The 19489-nt window shown below is 44.7% G+C and overlaps 1 protein-coding gene across 2 annotated transcripts; it reads right to left on the bottom strand.

Annotated features, from left to right (window-relative positions):
• Nucleotides 1-8837: 8837 nt before the first annotated feature.
• Tmx1 (thioredoxin related transmembrane protein 1) lies at nucleotides 8838-19058 on the bottom strand. Of its 2 annotated transcripts, none has more exons than XM_075947398.1 (8): nucleotides 18777-19058; nucleotides 16031-16146; nucleotides 15491-15536; nucleotides 13867-13995; nucleotides 12430-12475; nucleotides 12244-12345; nucleotides 12068-12134; nucleotides 8838-10899 (listed from the first exon to the last, which is right to left on the bottom strand). In XM_075947398.1, exons 1-8 carry the CDS (start codon nucleotides 18926-18928, stop codon nucleotides 10718-10720), a joined length of 840 nt encoding a protein of 279 aa, XP_075803513.1. In that variant the 5' UTR covers nucleotides 18929-19058; the 3' UTR covers nucleotides 8838-10717. The 2 variants fall into 2 exon arrangements, with proteins under 2 accessions (XP_075803513.1, XP_075803514.1); XM_075947399.1 differs by having other exon boundaries at nucleotides 8838-11909; nucleotides 11968-12134; nucleotides 18777-18999.
• Nucleotides 19059-19489: the final 431 nt, after the last annotated feature.

Raw genomic sequence — 19489 nt, forward strand, 5'->3', positions numbered from 1 at the left:
TTACAAAACAGGAAAAATTTGTTGTCAACTATACAACAGGGACTTGATAGCTCTGATATGCAAAGGAGTGTGAAAATTAAGCACCAAAAAAATATTCCAACAAGCAAGCAGAACACTAAACCATAGAGGAGCCTCAAAAGGAGAGACACAGATGGTCAATAAATACTTTGAGAAAATGTCCAACACCTGGAGTGATCCGATGCTGTAGGAAATCCTTCAGCCAGTAGCCTTTCAGTTACCCGCCCACTTGGGCATGGCCTTTCATACTATAAATGCTGATGTAAATCACATTCTCCCTGTCTTCTTCCAGCTGCTGGGTTCCCTGTTCCAGCAGAGGACTGTGATCTGTCAGGCTCCCCCTAAAATAAATAACCCTTTATTATATTCAGTTCTGAGCTAGTGTGGGATTATTTTTTAGCGTACCTCTTCAATCAGAGAATACAAATTCTGCTGCACAGAACCAGGCCTGGTGGTGCATGCCTGTAATCTCAGCTGACAAAAGGAAATTAAGGGAAGAGAAATTTGACTTTGGTTAACGTTCAAGGGGAGGTCACGGTGAAGGTCAGGGCAGCAGGAGGCTGAGACAACTGGTCACATTAAATCCATTACATCCAGGGTCAGGAGAGAAGCGGAATAAATGCTGCTGCTCCTCATGCAGTCGGGGCCCCCAGCCCATACAAAGGTGGTCTTCAAACCTTTCCATCAATCCAATCACTTTTTTTTTTTTTTTTGGTTTTTCGAGACAGGGTTTCTCTGTGGCTTTGAAGTCTGTCCTGGAACTAGCTCTGTAGACCAGGCTGGTCTCGAACTCACAGAGATCCGCCTGCCTCTGCCTCCCGAGTGCTGGGATTAAAGGCGTGCGCCACCACCGCCCAGCCAATCCAATCACTTTTAAATTCAGTTTCAACCAAGGTCTCAGACCCTGGGAAAAATAAAGCCATCTTCTTTACCAGCGCCTAGCTGGAGTGGCCGGTGTACAACTTAGCCTCCGCCGATATTTCTCTCAGCATTTTCACCTTCCAACCCCCCAGAGACTGGCTCACTAAGCTCTGCTTGCTGCATTCTAGTTCTTTAACCTGCAGTTGCAAACTCGTCCGAATTCCTCTAACAAACCAGTTCCAAGAGCACAGGAGCCACTTGGTCAGGTTAGCACAGCAAGGACTCTGCTTCCCAGCGCCAATCTTAGGTGTCAGTCACTTTCTCAGCACGGTGCAGAGTACCTGACAAAAGCAACTTTGTTTGGGTTCACAGTTTGAGAATCCAGCCAAGCAGAGTCAGGCACAGCCAGGCACAGCCAGGCAGAGTCAGGCAGAGCAAGGCACAGCCAGGCAGAGTCAGGCAGAGTCAGGCAGAGTCAGGCAGAGCCAGGCACAGCCAGGCAGAGCAAGGCACAGCCAGGCAGAGTCAGGCAGAGTCAGGCAGAGCAAGGCAGAGTCAGGCAGAGTCAGGCAGAGCAAGGCACAGCCAGGCACAGTCAGGCAGAGCCAGGCACAGTCAGGCAGAGCCAGGCAGAGTCAGGCAGAGCCAGGCACAGTCAGGCAGAGCCAGGCAGAGCCAGGCAGAGCCAGGCAGAGCCAGGCAGAGCCAGGCAGAGTCAGGCAGAGCCAGGCACAGTCAGGCAGAGTCAGGCAGAGTCAGGCAGAGCCAGGCAGAGCCAGGCAGAGTCAGGCAGAGCCAGGCAGAGCCAGGCAGAGTCAGGCAGAGCCAGGCACAGTCAGGCAGAGCCAGGCACAGTCAGGCAGAGTCAGGCAGAGCCAGGCAGAGCCAGGCACAGTCAGGCACAGTCAGGCAGAGTCAGGCAGAGCCAGGCATAGTCAGGCAGAGCAAGGCAGAGCCAGGCATAGTCAGGCAGAGTCAGGCAGAGCCAGGCACAGTCAGGCAGAGTCAGGCAGAGTCAGGCAGAGCCAGGCACAGTCAGGCAGAGTCAGGTAGAGTCAGGCAGAGTCAGGCACAGTCACGCAGAGCCAGGCAGAGCCAGGCAGAGTCAGGCAGAGTCAGGCAGAGCCAGGCACAGCCAGGCAGAGTCAGGCAGAGTCAGGCACAGCCAGGCAGAGTCAGGCACAGCCAGGCAGAGTCAGGCAGAGCCAGGCACAGTCAGGCAGAGCCAGGCACAGCCAGGCAGAGTCAGACAGAGCCAGGCACAGTCAGGCAGAGTCAGGCACAGCCAGGCAGAGTCAGGCAGAGCCAGGCACAGCCAGGCAGAGCCAGGCAGAGTCAGGCAGAGCCAGGCACAGTCAGGCAAAGCCAGGCAGAGTCAGGCAGCAGAGAGATGAGGGCTAGAGCTCATCTTGTTCTCTCTGTTTTATTCATTATAGGACCCTAGCTCATGGGTAACTATCACCCATATGCGGAGTATCCTCATCTTCATTAGACCACTATAGAAACCTCCCCCATAGACATGCCAGAGACGCATCTCATCAAAACTATTTGCAAGTTTGGTGTCATCCTGTGCTACACAGTGAGACCTGTCTCCATAAACAAGGGGAAAAGGCATGTAATGTTTCCCATACTCAAATAAATAAATGACTGCAATGATATCGGATTTGGGGGAAGCTCACAGTGGAATAAATAGTAGCAAATGAATTTAGCTGCACTATAGGTAAATAATATCATGAAGGAGAAAAGAGTGACCCCAAGTATTGTGACTACCACAAAAATGCTTTAAAAACTGTGCAGTGTGAATGTGTGCATTTGATACACACCTGTGTACTGCCAAGCTCTGTCTTCTGTGAGGGTCTTTGTATTACTGATTTTTGTGTCGCTGTGGCCGGAATGCCTGAGGAAACATCTCAGAGGAGCTCACTTTTGTCTTGACCCACAGTTTCTGAGATCTCAGTCCAGTTGTTTTTGGCCCCACAAGCTCAGAAGAACAACACAGTGCAGAGAGCGTGTCAACAGCTCACACCACAGTTGCCAAGGAACAGAGAGTGAGACAGAAGGGGGCAGGGGCAAGATACTATCAGGACCCTACCCATAGTGGTCGACTGCTCCAGCGAGGCTCCCCTTCCCAAAGTTTTCCAACTTCACCACAATAGTCTGGTGACAAAGCATTCAAAACACAAGACTATGGGGGACATTCAGCTCAAACCACAACAGCCTAGAAGCAATGAACATGGCTCGAAGAGCTTAGATTCTAAACACTACTCTCAGGATAGGGTGGTGAAGGACACTCTCAATGCCAGCACTTGGGAAGCAAAAGCGTACAGATCTCTGAGAGTTTAAAGCTAGGCTGGACCACAAGTGACTGAGAGGCTAGCCAGGGTAACATAATATGAAAACAAAAGAAAACAGAAGACATTCTCTAATAAACAGAACCAAATCTCATTGGAAAAAGGATTGATTCCAGTTCCAGAAAAGGACATGATACCAGAAAGGAAATGTTCAAAGTAAGAAAGGAATATTCAAAGGACAAAGGTGCTAACTCAGAGATGCTCCCAACTGAAGCACGATTAATAAAAACTCAGGGTCAGAAATTGGGGTTCAACCTGAAGAACCGAAAAGCAAAACAGCCAGCCACTGGCTCTTACCTCAACCTCAGTCTGAAATGACATCCTGCCTCCAGGAATCACAGAATAAGCCTGCCTTGAGAGCTGTTTCCTCTCATTTTACAATCCTCTCTAGGGCTGGTGTTAAAGGTGTGCACCACCCAGTTTCTATGGCAACTAGTGTGACTACTGGGATTAAAGGTGTGTGTCATTATGGCTACTGAGAATAAAGGTGTATGTTACCATAATCTGGTCTGTAAGGCTGCCCAGTGGGACTGTTTTACTCTCAGATCTTCAGGCAGTCTTTATTTATTAAAACACAATTGAAATGTCACTACACCCAACAGCAAAGGCTGAACACTTGGAGTAACGGTCCAAGTACAATCACAACTTCTGCCCATTAGCCTAAATAAATTAGCATTTTGACTAATAAATGAAGAAATAATAGAAGAAGATCATCATCAAGCAAATTTCTTGAATTACAAATAACTAGCAAATATTACAAATAACTAGCAATGAGTGATAAACATGTGGGCTGAAGTCTTCTGAGAAACAGAATAGGCCACTAGTCTTGAAGCACCTATTGCTTACTAAGGGGGACACAGTCACCTAACAGTGCAGAAGTCCAATACACCAGCCCAAAGAGATCAAAGGAAGCATCACCTGTGGGAAGACATTCTGAAAGCAGCTACTCCCAGACATTGAACCTGGAGAAAGGGCACAAAGTGACATCTCTGATATACTTGAAAAATAAAAACAATCTAATGTTATTCCAATTGTGAGAAAATGCCACATGAACCCCAGTAGATGGAGAGTCTATGAAGCAGCAGACAATGACCTTCAAAAGCATTAAGGCCATGGCACACACAGTGATGTGGGATTCCCCTCCGTATGCTGTGAATATGTTTTATTACCAATGGTTAATAAAGAAGCTTCTTTGGCCTACAGCAGGGCAGAATAGAGTCAGGTGGGAAAATTAAACTGAATGCAGGGAGAAAAAAGGTGGAGTCAGGCAGATGCCATTTAGATGCCCAAGAAGCAAGAGGTAACAAACCACAAGTCTCATGGTAAAATATAAAAGAATAATCCTCTCTCACTTTATCTTGAAAAAGAGACTCCTGTCTCTATCAATACTGTGCCCCAGACCTTCAGGGCCAGCTTTCACGCTTGATGAAAGTGAAAACAGACACAGAACAGGAAAGAACTGGAGAACAGACGACACATTGTTCATGGCCGTCCCAGGCGATCCAACTTGACAGGGAGAATGTATCACCCTCTCTTACCTCCCAGACACCTAATACTCTCGGCACTGTGTGCTTCATTGCCTGGACCAGAACACTCCTCATAAGTGACCCCACACCACAGCAAAGGATTTGACAACCCAAGGAGGGAAATTCGGACAGAAAGCAGACTAGCCACCAATGAATGACCCATTTTGAACTGATTTTTGTATAAGGTGGAAGATAAGAATCAAATTTTATTCTTCGCAGGTGGATATCCAGTTGAATAGTCTGTCTTTTTCTCAGTGTATGTTTTGGCCTCCTTTGTCAAAAAAACAGGTGGTCGGGCTAGAGAGATGGCTCAGAGGTTAAGAGCATTGCCTGCTCTTCCAAAGGTCATGAGTTCAATTCCCAGCAACCACATGGTGGCTCACAACCATCTGTAATGAGATCTGGTGCCCTCTTCTGGCCTTCAGGCATACACAAAGACAGAATATTGTATACATAATAAATGAATAAATATTTAAAAAAAAACAGGTGGCCACAGCTATGCAGCTCTCGGGCAAGCATGTGACTAAACAGCCACTCTTCTCAGAAGGATGAGAAAACCTAACATTTACTGACACTGAAACAACCATCAGGGGACCCTGATATATGATCACATGACATCTACAGCAGTGAGGGTGGGCATGGATCACATGACCAGCAGTGATGCCCGCAGCACAAGCCGAAGAATCACAGTAAAGGGTGAATAGGAAAATGCTATCATCTGTAATCAGACCTCCGATACCAAATGGAGGGCAGGGAGATCTACACCATACATGTGTTCTTCTCTGGCCCCAAACCTGATATCCTACTAACTCAATTCTAACACTATTGACCCAGTCAGTGCCCACTCCACAAACTAATGCCATAGACTTTCTCCCGCCACTTCAGGATGTCGATCCCAAGTCTAGGCCTCCCAATCTTGTAACAGGTACAAAAACAGTTCCCAAAAAGGCCCTGCGCAACTTGGATACTTGCTAGAAAAGCTTAAAGAACTCAGGGAAAATAGTTCATTTACTATTGCTGGTTTATTCTAAAGGATCCAACTCATAAGAGTTAAAGAGAAGAGAAATATGGAATAAGGCACGTGGGAGGGGAAGCCTTCTGAGTACGCCACATCCCACCCCATCATCCCCACGTGTTCACCCACCCTAGGCTTGTTTAGAGTGTTAGCGGTGGCTCTGCTACAGAGGGATCCCGGACTAACTAACTCACTGGACAGAAGGGTACATGACTTCGGTCTTCAGCTCCTCTCCCCACGGAAAGGTAAAGGCGTTTGTAGCTTCTCATCATGTACTCTGCCGCTCTAGAAATCGGCCCACACCCCAGCAGGGGCTGTTTCAGCCTTCACCTATCAATACACACCCTCGCCACTCACTCCCAGTGATTCAAAGTGCCTAGAAGTTCCTGTATCAGAAGGCAGGGAAAGACCAAAACATGCTACTGCAATCCCTGTCCCTGAGGAAATTACAAAGGTTTCAGGAACCAAGGACTGGACGTGTGTGTCTAGATGCCTACATGTCTTTGTATTTTTATCTGAGTGCCTGTATGTCTGTGTGTGATACCGCAAACAGAGAGACACCAAATGCTGAAAGCGCCCTCACACACGTGGCCTATTCTCACCATTAACAACTTTACTACCGAGGTTATTTTTATTCTTATGGTATCAGAATTGTAGGAATGCTAAATTTCAAATAAATACAAAACCTGCCAGACACAATTATTTATACTTAGGAGGACATTCAACTAAAAAAATTTACCTTAAAAATTATGCGACCTTGGTGCTGGAGAGATGGCAGTGGTTAAGAACACTTCTCTTACCTCTCCCAGAGGGCGGCATTTCGAATCCCAGTACCCACATTGTGGCTCACAAACCTCTTTAATTCCAGGCCAAGGGATCTGACAGCCTGTTCTGACCCCTGTGGGCACATGCGGTGCAAGGACATGACAGCAGGCAAAACCCATACACAGTAAAATAATTATTAGAACACAATTATGCTGTGGGGCTACCGAGCCAGCACAGCCACTAAATCACTACTGTGCATGCATGAAACCTGGAGGTCTGCTCTGGAGAAGCCACAGCAAGGCTGGGTGGGCCAGTGGCTTCTGAAATCCCAGCCTCGCGAGGTTACAAGGCAGACCCAATATCCTCTGTGCGCCAGTGCATTCCTATCAACTGCTTCGGGCTCGATTGAGAACCTGCCACAGTGAATACCGTTGGGCTAGGATGGTGACGTCCAAGATCATCAGCACACGATCAAATACACACCCATACATGCGCGCGCACCCACATACAAACGTGCTCACATACAAAAAAAGACCTGGAAAAACAAGTGTTTCTGCAGAATAGACTTTAGTGCACCCGGAGCAGCCCAGTGGCAACCAGTCCCTTTACCAGACACGCGGATGAGGCACCGTGGTCACCGTCACCCTCCCGTCCCCGCCCCCAGCACGGTAAAGTAGAACAGAGTGTGCGGGCTTGCAACCCCCAATTCCTCAGGTGCTCCTCGCCAGATAGCTGAATAAGGGTGACAGGCAAGAGAATAAGGGAAGCCAGGACCAAGGTCAATAATCACTTCACCATCAGCATGCCCTCAACTTTGGTTAAGGCAGAAAACAAAAACACAAGATGGCATTCGGCAGCAGGCATCAGATTTGCAGGCTCTCTAGGCTGACTAAATGGAAGCCATTTTACCAGGATCCAGTGTAGCCATTACCCAGGTGTGAAATTCTACAATATTAGATTGGTACAAAAGACCTTAGTGCTTTTTGCCCCCTGACCAGCTGGTCATTAGCATCCTCTATGGCGTCTGAGGCTTGAGACTTTTGAAGCTTTGTTTCTCGTTATGTGTACAGGAACACTGGCCCTGGGGGAACAGTAGTGCTGCATCCTCTGGAGCCGGAGTTACAGGCAGCTGGGAGCTAACATCGGCAGGTGCTGAGAAGCAAACTGGTCTCAGGAGGGTTTTCAACCACCGAGCCACCTCTCCATCCTCCAGACTTCATTTTTAACTGGCAAAAGTTAACAACTTGATTTTAAAAAGAAAAAAAAACTGACAAGAGAAAAACTGATTTCAAAAGCACCATTCATGCCCACTGCAGCTCCAAATGGTGGTAGACAGGCATTTGCTGCTAAGGAGAAGTAAGATTTAAACAAAACAAAACAAAAAACCCAGCGGGTTGCTCAGGTTTCAGGTCTCTGTGACAAAAAGGACAAGACTGATGGAGGAAGGTCATTGGCTAATAAAGGAACTGCCCTGGCCCATTTCATTGGTTAGAAGATAGGTGGGAGGAGTAGACAGAACAAAACGCTGGGAGGAAGAGGAAGCGAGCTCAGACTCAACAGCTCTCCTCTCGGGAGCAGACTCCTCAGAGAAAGGCCATGCTCCCAGCTCCCAGGCAGACGCAAGCAATGAAGCTCCGACCCAGGATGGACATAGGCTAGAATCTTCCCGGTAAGACCGGTGCTGTACAGATGATAAGAAATGGGCTAGTCCAGGTGCGAGAGTTAGCCTAGAAGAGGCTAGGTAGAAATGAGCCAAGCAGTGTTTAAATGAATACAGTTTGTGTGTTGTTATTTCAGGGCATAAGCTAGCCGAGCAGGCGGCTGGGGTGTTGGGGATGCAGCGCCGCCGCCCATATTACTACACAAGACTAACCAGAACATTCTACCTACTTCTACTGCCTCCCCAAAGGTGTTCTCTTGAAAGATGCTTGCCTGTGTTACATGGTAGTCACAGGGACTAAACTGATACGAGAAAAATCTTAGCAAAGCTCCAACGGGTGTGCTGCACAAGGGCAGCAGCTGCTACCCAGACCTGGGTGCCTTTTTGTCCAGTCATCATTAGACAGAATATGGCAGAACATGGTATGTCCCAGGAGACCAATTTACAGCATTTGATGGAGAGGTAGAGATGGTAATGGGCCAGAATTCTCTAGTACATTACCTGCACCACAATATCCATTGGAGAACCATTCATAAATCCACCCATGTAGTTTTGTACAGTGGTAATAGCAAACTAAAATTCTTCAAATGTCTACTGTGACCTTAGAGAATCATGAAATATGCTTATGAGAACACAGTATCTTAATTCAGGATACTTTTAATTTTCTATAATAAAGCATTTTCTAGTTAAAACCCCGACAATGTCAAAGATACAACAGAAACACTAAAAACAAACAATGTTTGATTTCAGAGTATTATCCTCCTGAAGTGATTCAGAGTCTGAATTCCCGTGGAGCGACACATCTATCCAAGACTCGCAACACTGTGGCAAGGGGTTAAGCACTTCTCAAACATGAGTCTAGCCATCACTGCTGGGCTAGAGAGTAGTGCACTCAGCAGGTAGAGGATTGCCTAGCCTGCAGGACAGCACTGGAGATAGTGCACTCCTGTAATCCTACGACCAGCCAGCAGGGGCAGGAGGGCCGTCCGTTCTGTCATTCTTGGCCGGCCTGGACACGAGACTGTTTAATGAAATCAGTAGAAATCATACTTCTCTCCAACATTATTGAAGTGCTTAGAAACATTTATTTTGTGCTTAGAATGTTTTTCTAAGCCACCACAAATTACATATCAAACTCTGACAGCAGAACATTTACTATTATAAAGGAGAGGCCTAAAAGGAAGCTGTTGCACATCACAACACGGCAAATCTAAGGAGTTCACAGAGAACGTGAGCGGAGGGAGCGCCACAGAAACCATCTACTCCATAAAGGCTGGATGGCTCATTCCGAGAATGTGGTCTGCTTTCCCCCTTCGAGACATCAAGACCGCCCCCCACAATGTCCTTCCTCTTGCTGTAAGATGAAATCGATGTAGTCCATCTTGTTGATTTCCACGTGAGATGATGCACAGTACCAGCAGACAAGAACAATACAAAATTTGTCTTTAAAACAACAATGTTACAATTTTCAAACACAAAGCAATATACTGACTATAAAATTCATCAAGGACATGTAGAAGACAGACATGCTAAAAACACATAGTAATGGATGTTTCTCAAGTAGAATTCAGACTTCATTTTACATCAAATTAAGCTTTGAATTTTCAAAATATAAAATACCAAAGCTTTTCCACATCAAATTTATAAACCAGAAAGTTTCACCTTCACATTAAAAAGAGAAAAGCAAAGAAAACTTTAAGAACACACTCAACAAAAATAATTTAAAATCTGGAATGTATAGCCAAATTTGTACATTTTCAAGTGAATTTGGTGATTCTCTCAGTAAACTTCAACTTAATAGGAAAGTACTGTTTACCCACAGTAAACACAACAGTGATACTGCTAATTTTATCCAACTTAAAAATATAACCCTTGACAAATATAGCGAACAACAGACCAAAAGAGGCCATCAACCTTAAGAATTAACACAAGGCCATAGACTTATAAAAACTTCTTAAATCAGCAGCATATCCTAAGTGTGATGTATAGAAATGAAAGCCACACAGTAAGGTAGTTCTGTTAGCTGTATAATCCAAAATCTACGAGGAAGGTTTGGACTCTACCTAAGCGCAGTGTTATCAATGAAGTACACAGCATCTTGAAACAATGGGCAACGTTCCCAGTTATGGGAAATATGTTCCTTTTTTCACACAGTGAAACTGAGAAAAATGATGTGAAATGAGAAATCTTTCTCTCTAAAGTGATTTTCTTAAATAACCCAGGAATGCAAATCTTGGGAAAGGCAGTTTTGAATCTCACACGAAACAGATCATTAAATATAAACACAAATCTTACTGCTTGGCACCAGGATCTTCTGAAATTAAACAACTTTAAAACATCATAATATTCTTAAAACATGTTTCAAACTGTTACGCCTAACTGCTTTATTTTCTGAATGAACTGTCCAACCTAATGACAACCTAGACTGTATGTACAAGCAAGTCACAGTTCACTTTAAAACAGAGAAATGATAGCAATCTTCAGTGTTGTCAAAACCATAATATTAAGACATCTGTAAAAATTAGGATTTATCATCTGTGGCCAACGACTGGCCCACACAGCGCTGTCTTACGCCACTCTGAGGAGAGTCTTTGCTTGCTTCCTCTTTATTTTCTGTTTCCTCTTCCAAAACACCTTCAGCATCAGCCTCTTGTTCCTCCTCCACTTTGTTCAGAGACTGAGAAAGTTCTGGTGATGGTTTTTCTTAAAGATCAGAAATGTGCTTTTGTTAATGTACTAAATTTTCTTTAGAATAAAATCAAGATACAAGGATTCATAAGCCATGTTTAGATTCCCAAAAAAGAATAAAGCAGATATTATATTCATTTACCAAATTAATTCTAATTACTTATGTGTTCATAAACTAACCCAAAATTAATAAATCATTTTTAATGCAATGAATATAAAAGCTGTGATAAAATACACTCCATTAAACAGAACCATCTCGTGACAACGTGATGTTAATTTTTCATTTAATTCAATGAGGAAAATGATTCTGTTCTCTCAAAGAATAGCAATGTCTGGAGACATCTTTTGGATGTCACATCTGATGGGCCAGTTCAATACTGCTGACCACTCCACATTACATCACTTTGTAGATATAAAAGATAGCCCATCGCGAGCAGAATTAGGTATCTAAAATAGAGCAAGTGTCAAGAAGCGAGCTGCACCAGAATTTCCTCAACTCTAGGATTATGAGCATGGTCTTCTATGTTCACCTTACACTAACTGGGAAGAATTGAGTATACAGCAAGTAAAGTGAACTGAACAATTCAGATTATCCAAGATTAAAAATAAGTGGCAGGAAGTTATTAGTAGGAAACAGTAAGTGTTTCTAATTATGTAAACTCATTTCGTAGCAAAGGCCACCATCAACACCAACTAACCCTTCATCAGCTTTTCCTACTTTTGTACCAGGGGAAAAAAAAAGAAATAAAATTAATTAGATACAAAAAAATCTTCAAATGTGGCCACTATCATAATGAGTTATGTCAAAGGTGGAAAATATTTAACTTTTTAAAATATATCTATGGATCCGTGGGTATAGTAAAATTTTCAAATACACTGACCGGACATAGGTTATGGTCTCTACAAGCCGCAGAAACACTACCGTGCTCTGGATATAACAGTGTTAGACCAGAGCTGTCACTTCTCATGAACTCTCTCTCACCTTCCCTTTAGCCACAGCTGACGAGGGTCATGAACGGGAAACACTGAGTGTTCAGGCTGTGTAGTGGGTGTAGCGCAGCGCAGTACTTGCCTGGCACACACCTGAGTGTTCAGGCTGTGTAGTGGGTGTAGCGCAGCGCAGTACTTGCCTGGCACACACGCAGTCTCGGTATCACACACGCACGCGCACACAGTGACTTACTTGTAGGGGGTGGCTGTGGTTTGCGCCTTTTTGAGGGACAAAAGCAATCTGCCACAAATATCATAAACTGCAAAATAAGCAGAAATCTAACTGTACGACGTGCAATCCAACTAAGATTAACAACACCATCATGTTTTCAAGTATTTTTCTTAGTACTCTACAAATAGAGTACTTACAAGTCCCAACATCAGTCCTGAAAGCACAGTCGCGAAAGCAAACACCAAGTATGAGCCCCACGCTGGTATGCCAAGGTCGTGAACAAAATAGCTGTGGGTAGTCTGAAATAAAGAGAAGTAAGCTAAAACCATGCTCGTTACAACAGGAGTTAGAAATGGTTAAGATAGAAAAAGCTTAATTCATACCCTGATGTATACAGAGAGCTGAAAAAGTGCTGACATCGTAGTCATCCTGAAAGACAGAGGATTGAACACGTGAGCAAAGACATACAGCTTCGCCTGTGTCTATACACTGTATCTCCTACCCTCAACTTCTCCAACATGGCTTTCTCACTGGTATTAATCAGATATAAATAGCAGTGTAAGAAATGAACACCAAGTCGTCAAGTACAGTATAAAAAACAACTACGTTCACATTTGTTAAATGCAGGTGGTTTGGATGAGCAGGATTTTTGGTTTTGTTTTAAACTTTATAAAAAGTGTTGAGTTTACAACTAGCTTCCTGCAACAAGTACAACTGTTGCTGCCTAGGGCTTCATCACACAAAAGCCTAAGATAGCTCCATCTGATCCAAATGCCAAACTGCTGAGGTGAGTAGCCTTGCTGACCTGGAGCGGCCCCTGTTCCGATAGAAAAGGCTAGCCTGCTGTACTGAAGACCCAGGAGAGACTAAAGGCAGCCACATTCCTCTGCTGAGAGTAGCGAGTGGATCACGAGATTCTCAAGCTGCTGCGTAAGTTCAACACAGAAAAGCACTCTCGGCATGTGGTTTGTGTTGTTTAGAAAGGAGGCAGTGGCAAGAGAATCAAGTTGGAGGCCAGCCTGGGCTATCCAGAAAGACCTTGTCAAGAACAGAAGGGAACTGAAACATGAGCCTCACTGTAGTAAGCACTAACTAATCGGCACCAGTACCTCCAGGCTCTGTAACCAACCTGGGCACAGCTGCCCAGTGGGCAAGTGCTGAGGGCTGAAGGATGTTAGAGACACAAAAGGGAAGCTCTACCTCCAAACAGCACAAGGGCCGATTCTCCCCTACTCCCAGAATCCACTGCAGCATTGTGTTCTTACAGCTAGTATCCCAACTCTCTATCTTCTGATGGCAAGTGTAGGAGTAATTTAGTCACACCGAAGCCCACGCTGCCAAGTCTCCCCAGGGTGGCAGGAAACATGCTTGTCATCCTCAATCCTAACTGCTCTGCGAATGGACCTAATTCTAGCGATGTATAAGCTCACACCATTATTCACTGATTAGACACACTGTTCATACACGCTATCAGGATAGCCACCCAGTCCCTCACATCAGCAATGGAAGCACATGACTGACCGCTCTCATTTCCATTTAAATTACGATCAAGGAATAGTCTTACCCTTGTGCCATTCAGTCCCTAAAGGATCGGGTTCTCAATGATAGATACAGCCAAATCAAAGCTAAAATTCTCTGAAAAGTGTGATCTTACAACATGCCTAATCCAAGCTCACAAGAATAAAGTTCCTGCTTTCAGGGTCACAGGAAACATCTATCTGAATAAACCATAAAAACTCAAGAAACAGCATGCATGCTTTACTCTCATAAAATACAATTATGAGCGATTAGTTCTAAAGAAAGAAAGTCCTCATACTTACAGAACAGAACTTGGGCCAAACCATGATGAAACAGGCTCAACGTTCTTCCATTCCTTGTCACTTATGAAGTTTATGAAGTCCTTCTTAGTCCTTGGGCCCAGATAGCGCCTGAACTCACCATCTTTACAACTAAAGACCAGAACTAAATATTAACTGGCAGCAAGAAACAACTGTGTTTCCCCATTTCTTTATTCTGAGGTTATTTAAACTTCACCTTCAAAAACTCCAGCAGAACACCAAAACATGCTATTACCACTGATGGCATCATAGCCACAAACATAGAAAAAAAAATGAGTTGTAAGCTATTATTCTTTCAAATAATAAAATCATGAAACACTGCAAGTAGAAAATCCCCTTTGAGCCGTGTATGTAATACACGTGTTAAAGGGATTATTATAGGGAGTTACTAGAACAGTGTTTGATCTACAATATCAAGTGTTACAATTCCGAGGTATTCCTTTAGGTCTCTGAGTCCTAACTTTATCATCTCAGCACTCTAGTAGGCCTCTGGCCGGCAGCTGTGACGGGTCAAGTCTGCACTCTCCCCTCCACCCACCCTCACACCCTCACCATCTAGCATGTGCACCACGTGAACTCTCTCAGCTCTCAGATCTTCAGTCAATAGTGTCCCACCTTACATGGTAGAGACTATTCGTCTCTAACTTTATTAATTTAGAACTTTTATCTATCATTTAGTTAATATGGCTAAGAGTTTGCCAATCTCGTTGATTTTATACAAAGTAGGGAAAAGGGTTTTGCTTAACTTTTAAATAAAGATGGGGGGAGAGGTTGTTACTTTTTTTGTTTGTTTGTTTGTTTGTTTCTGTTGTTGTTTTTGTTTTTTGAGACAGGGTTTCTCTGTAGCTTTTGGAGCATGTCCTGGAACTAGCTCTTGTAGACCAGGCTGGCCTCGAACTCACAGAGATCCGCCTGCCTCTGCCTCGGGAGTGCTGGGATTAAAGGCATGCGCCACCACCGCCTGGGGCCTAGTTTGTTACTTTTGTTACTATAACTTTAAATAGGGAAAAAAAAGTATTTCCTGGTATTTAGCCAACAGCTACTTAAGTGGAGGTCAAGTAAACAGAGTAGCAAATGTCTCCGCCAGGTTAGTTTGGGAAAAAGTCAGAGTAGCGGAGCCAAAACTTGTTCATTCTAACTTGCACGACCACGCCTACTTTCCCTGTTTGAGATTACTCAGAAAAGAATGCTTACCCTGCACACTTGAAAATTCTACTCCCAGGTTTTCATTTAATCCTCAAGAACTCCAGGAACTGCTCTGGCCAGCTGTGGCTTCTCTCTACTATCCACTTGCCTACAGACTTCCTACAGGACTCATTACAACTCTGGGCTCATAGTTACTGACTACTGAAGAGGACACACCATTTCATGAGAATGTCACTTTCTAAAGCAGTCACAAATCTCTGAGTACAGGGAGTGTTTTATGTATAGTTATTTACTGTCTACCTATAAGACTTAGGGTACCATTAAAACCAAATCGAGCTCTCTGAAGTCCTTGCTGAATATAATGAGATTACCTCAGGTCTTCAAACATAATCCAAGTCAGGGGCCTACTTTTCTAGTGATGTGTATTCCTCTCCATAACTGAGAGCCTTCAAATACTTACTGATAAATAGAAGGGAGAGCAGTTATGATAAAGCGTCCACTCAGTCCTACAAATGACAAAAAGCACACAACAGAGCTTTGTGAGGGGCAGTTGTTTACTTAAGAGTTGTTTCTAAATTATTTAAATGCTAAAAAGAACAAGAAAACACCTAAAGGTGAGCCTCGTAATCGACAGTGAAAATATGAAATAGTTGTTAAAGCAATTTTAAGGACGCATCAATGTATATAAGTCAACTAAAAGGTTTGTGAAGCCTGAATGCTGGTTATCTGTGAATAGTTAAGTTTACCTGAGGATTACTTATAACCCAATGTGACTGACTAGCTGTGACAAGCCAAGGAAAGACCATCTTAAGGTCTCAAACCAAAATGCATCTGTCACTCAAGAACAAAGGTAGCTTTACTGTTGCTAAGAATGGGAACGCTATCACATCGTGAGTACTCTGACAGGCAATAGTAACAGCAGCCGACATGTATTATTAACCATATGTTGACACCATCAACAGCATTAGCAAAGAAACACAGCAAGTCAGAGTTATGGTACCTGTTTGCTCTGTGACATCCACTTTTGCAATTTTAACCTCAAGATCTTCTCCCCATTCAGCAAAACTTTCCCATTCTGGCTGAAGATTCTGACAGGCAGGGCACCAAGGCGCGTAACTGTAAGATATGGTTAAAGACGCAAACGGTAAGGACTTTAAAGACCTAGCTGCCAAGAAAAATTTCTGAAGACTGTTTGTACTTATAGCACATAGGTTTATACTTATAACACAGAAAATGATCCACGTGGGCGGCTCATACCTGTAATCCCAACTCGGGAAGCTGAGGCAGGAGGACTGTGGAGTTCAGCCCCAACAGGGGCTACTGCGTTAAACAAGGAAACAAACTGGGTAATTTTACACTGATGAAGAGTATGCCCGACAGTGTGGGCCGTCACCAAGTGCTGAGCTGATGAACTAACACATTCACAAGAAAAGTAAGCCCGAGAATAAACTCTGAAATACACAAGAGCTGTCCAACACGCCAAGCAGCTTTCAAAACTCTTTGAGCTTTTTTTTTAAATGTGGCAACCAGAAAGTTCAAGGCTTTTTCCCCCTAAGGTCACTAAGTTCACTAAATTTACAAGCAGTGTCAAGGAGCAAGGTACTGGAAAAACAGCAAGTGCCTGGGTTGTGCGAGCTGTGGCCTGGTACACCATTGACTGTGAAGATTACCCAGGGATTGCCCCGGGAAGGCAGGTTATTTCCTAACAAACTAAGAAGGAGACCTGAGTTCCTATGCAAAAATATTACTCCAAACCTAACCCTCACACAAACATGCAGGGCAGACAAAACTCTACTGGCCAGAAACATGTCTGTCTGAGTCAAAGACCCTGAGCTTACAACCCCCCCGGCCAAGGCACTGGCCTTCTAGCATGGTTCTGAAACACATGGTCATTCCAGGCCCAAGTTTCTCCTCAGAATTTTATTCTCCACTTCATTGCATATAGTAATTTGCTTCAGCTTCCAGACCCAGGAAGAAGGAAGCCCACACCCAGGAAAACACGCCTGCAGTTTCACCAACTGTTTTAGGAAAATCAAGCTTCTAAGACAGGCATACGAAGCCTGACACACAGTGTTACGTACAAAAGCCAGACTCTAACAGGACAACGAAGGCATCTCTATAATAAAGCTCACCAGGGAGAAAAGAACTCCACCATTACCTGGATCCTTCCTCTTAAAGTGTGTTGTTTCTTTATGCTTTTAAAGAGCTTCTTTAAATCCCCCAATTTTAGCCAAGGAGAAAGGGAAGCACTAGATATTGTAATTTCAGATCGATGTTTTATCTCATATCCAATATTTTGCTAGTTTTGCTCCCCTTTATACCTTTTCTGGATATTCTATTTACAGTGTGACAAAAAAATGTAAAAGTACCTTTTTGTAATATCTGAGTTTATATTTTACATATAAGTTCATAACTATAGCTTTAACTAACAAACACTAAAACAGCTTCCAGGCACAATCTAAGCCATTCATGACAATGACTCAATCACCATTGGATATAGTTCCTCTCCCTGTCAGTCCACTGAACGTTCTCCCTATCTTACCCTCCACAGAAATGTTCCAGACATGGCCTCTTGTTCTATGACTCAGGTGTTAGTGAGCTGAGGAAATCCACTCCACCTTTTCCTTCCTTCCTTCTTTCCCTTCCTTCCTTTCTTTTTAAACCCCTTTTCCTTAACGAGCAACCCTAAATATAACCATAATATAGGAATACATCAGAATCTTGCTAAAGGGTTGCTAATAACAGTGCCTGCATATTTACTCGAGGCCCAACAATGCCACGCTAGCAACCTCTGAACAGAGCAATCTGTTTTTCTGTAAGGGGGCGTGGGGGGAATGCTCTAAGGAATATGTAGATTAATTTACAAAAAAGTATGTAAAGGTCCTGAGTAGTGCCCAGGAAACAGTTACTATTCAATAGTGGTGCTTTTACCAGTATCAACCATGCCATTTATTAATTAGCCATACCATCAATTTATTATCTAAAACAAAGGCCAAGGCAGTTTATATCCCACAGCAACAAAATAGACATTACCGAAATGGAATCATCACGTAAGACACGTGATTTTGTTCCAGTGATGATGAACTGGCGTTCCTAAAGGGCCCACTAATAATCACACCAAAGCATACGCAATACCACTTTATAAAGGCCTACATGCCACAATTCAAGCCATTCTCTAAATTGCAAAAGCGCACGCCCAAAGAAAAATGAAACTCAGATCAAAACGGAACGAATGCAGGCAAGGAGAGAAAAAAGGAAATAAAGATTTATTCGGCATTTACAGAAAAAAAAAACCCGCACAAAATAAAAAATTAAAAAGCCCCAAATTCAAACATTACAAGTGGATAAACGCAACACTTTCCTAATGACAGCGCAAAAGCGAGATTTTGTTCACTATCATCTTCTGTAAAATTTGGAGATTTAAAGTCTAGACGTCTATACGCGATCACTAAAATAGTCTATCGAGCTAGTCAAGACCTCCGCCCGACCCACTCCCACCCTCAAACCCGCTAAGGTTGTTCTGCAGAGTTCGATGTGGAACGTAATCCTTTAATCGCACCACAAGTGCCTAGCAACGACGAAGCTCAGGTGCGCGCTTTGACAGATGACTACTATTCCCGGGTAGGAAACGAGCCTGGATCTGGGGGTGGCAAAGGCTGGGACCCCGAGACCTGCCCGTCAGGTGTGCAGCTCGAGGGAGGGGGCGGCCGCGGGCACCAGCAGACAGACAACCGCCTCGCACTTACAATTCTATCATCCACTCCCCTTCCAGCAACGAGGTCCAGTTCTCATCGGTGAGGATGCGCACGTTGCTCCGCCGCCCCTGAGCCCAAGGGACGGTCCAGAGCAACAGGACCAGGGCTGCCAGGGGAACCAGGAGACGCCCCAACTGCGCCATGTCAGCCGCTCGCACCAGCCTCCGCGCGCGCGCGCGCCCGCTCCTCCTCCCCACTGCAGCTCCACTTCCGCTCTGGCGGCCGCTCCGCTCCTGCGCACAGGGAACCTGCAAGGCGCGCCGGCCCTCCCAGCAGTACAGGGCGCATGCTCGGGCCCTGGTCTCGGCGGGAGGTGGAGGGAAGGGAGGGACGTGAGTCTCTCCCGGTGCGCAGGACTAAAGCGGTGACTGCGGCTTGTGGTCCTCGGGAAAGCGCAAGACGGGGCGAGCGGAGGGATCAGGATGGCCTTCTGGGGAAGAATGGCCACGTTGTGCCCACAGCTGGCTAGGAGGGTCACCATGACAGTTTTCTCTCGAATTTGCCCTTTCAATACATATATCCCTAAGTTGGAATGAATGTAACTCGCACCGCTCCTTCAATATCCTGGTGGCTCACTACGCCATGTACTAACCGGTTTCGGGGTGGTGCGGGGGTGGCTCTTTAGAAGAAAAGTAGGTGTTCGCGGAAGAAGCCAAGATGGCTGCAGCAGTTCCAGGTTTCCTGGCGTGGAGGGCAATAGGTGG

Source organism: Microtus pennsylvanicus, chromosome 14 (assembly GCF_037038515.1).
Source record: "Microtus pennsylvanicus isolate mMicPen1 chromosome 14, mMicPen1.hap1, whole genome shotgun sequence".
Classification (NCBI taxonomy): domain Eukaryota; kingdom Metazoa; phylum Chordata; class Mammalia; order Rodentia; family Cricetidae; genus Microtus; species Microtus pennsylvanicus.

Coding starts and splice junctions, on each gene's coding strand:
- Tmx1 (XM_075947398.1), bottom strand. CDS start 18,928: ATGGCGCAGTTGGGGCGTCTCCTGGTTCCCCTGGCAGCCCTGGTCCTG. Junction 16,147..18,776: donor GGGGAGTGGATGATAGAATT/GTAAGTGCGAGG, acceptor CATATCTTACAG/TTACGCGCCTTGGTGCCCTG. Junction 15,537..16,030: donor GGATGTCACAGAGCAAACAG/GTACCATAACTC, acceptor TGTCATTTGTAG/GACTGAGTGGACGCTTTATC.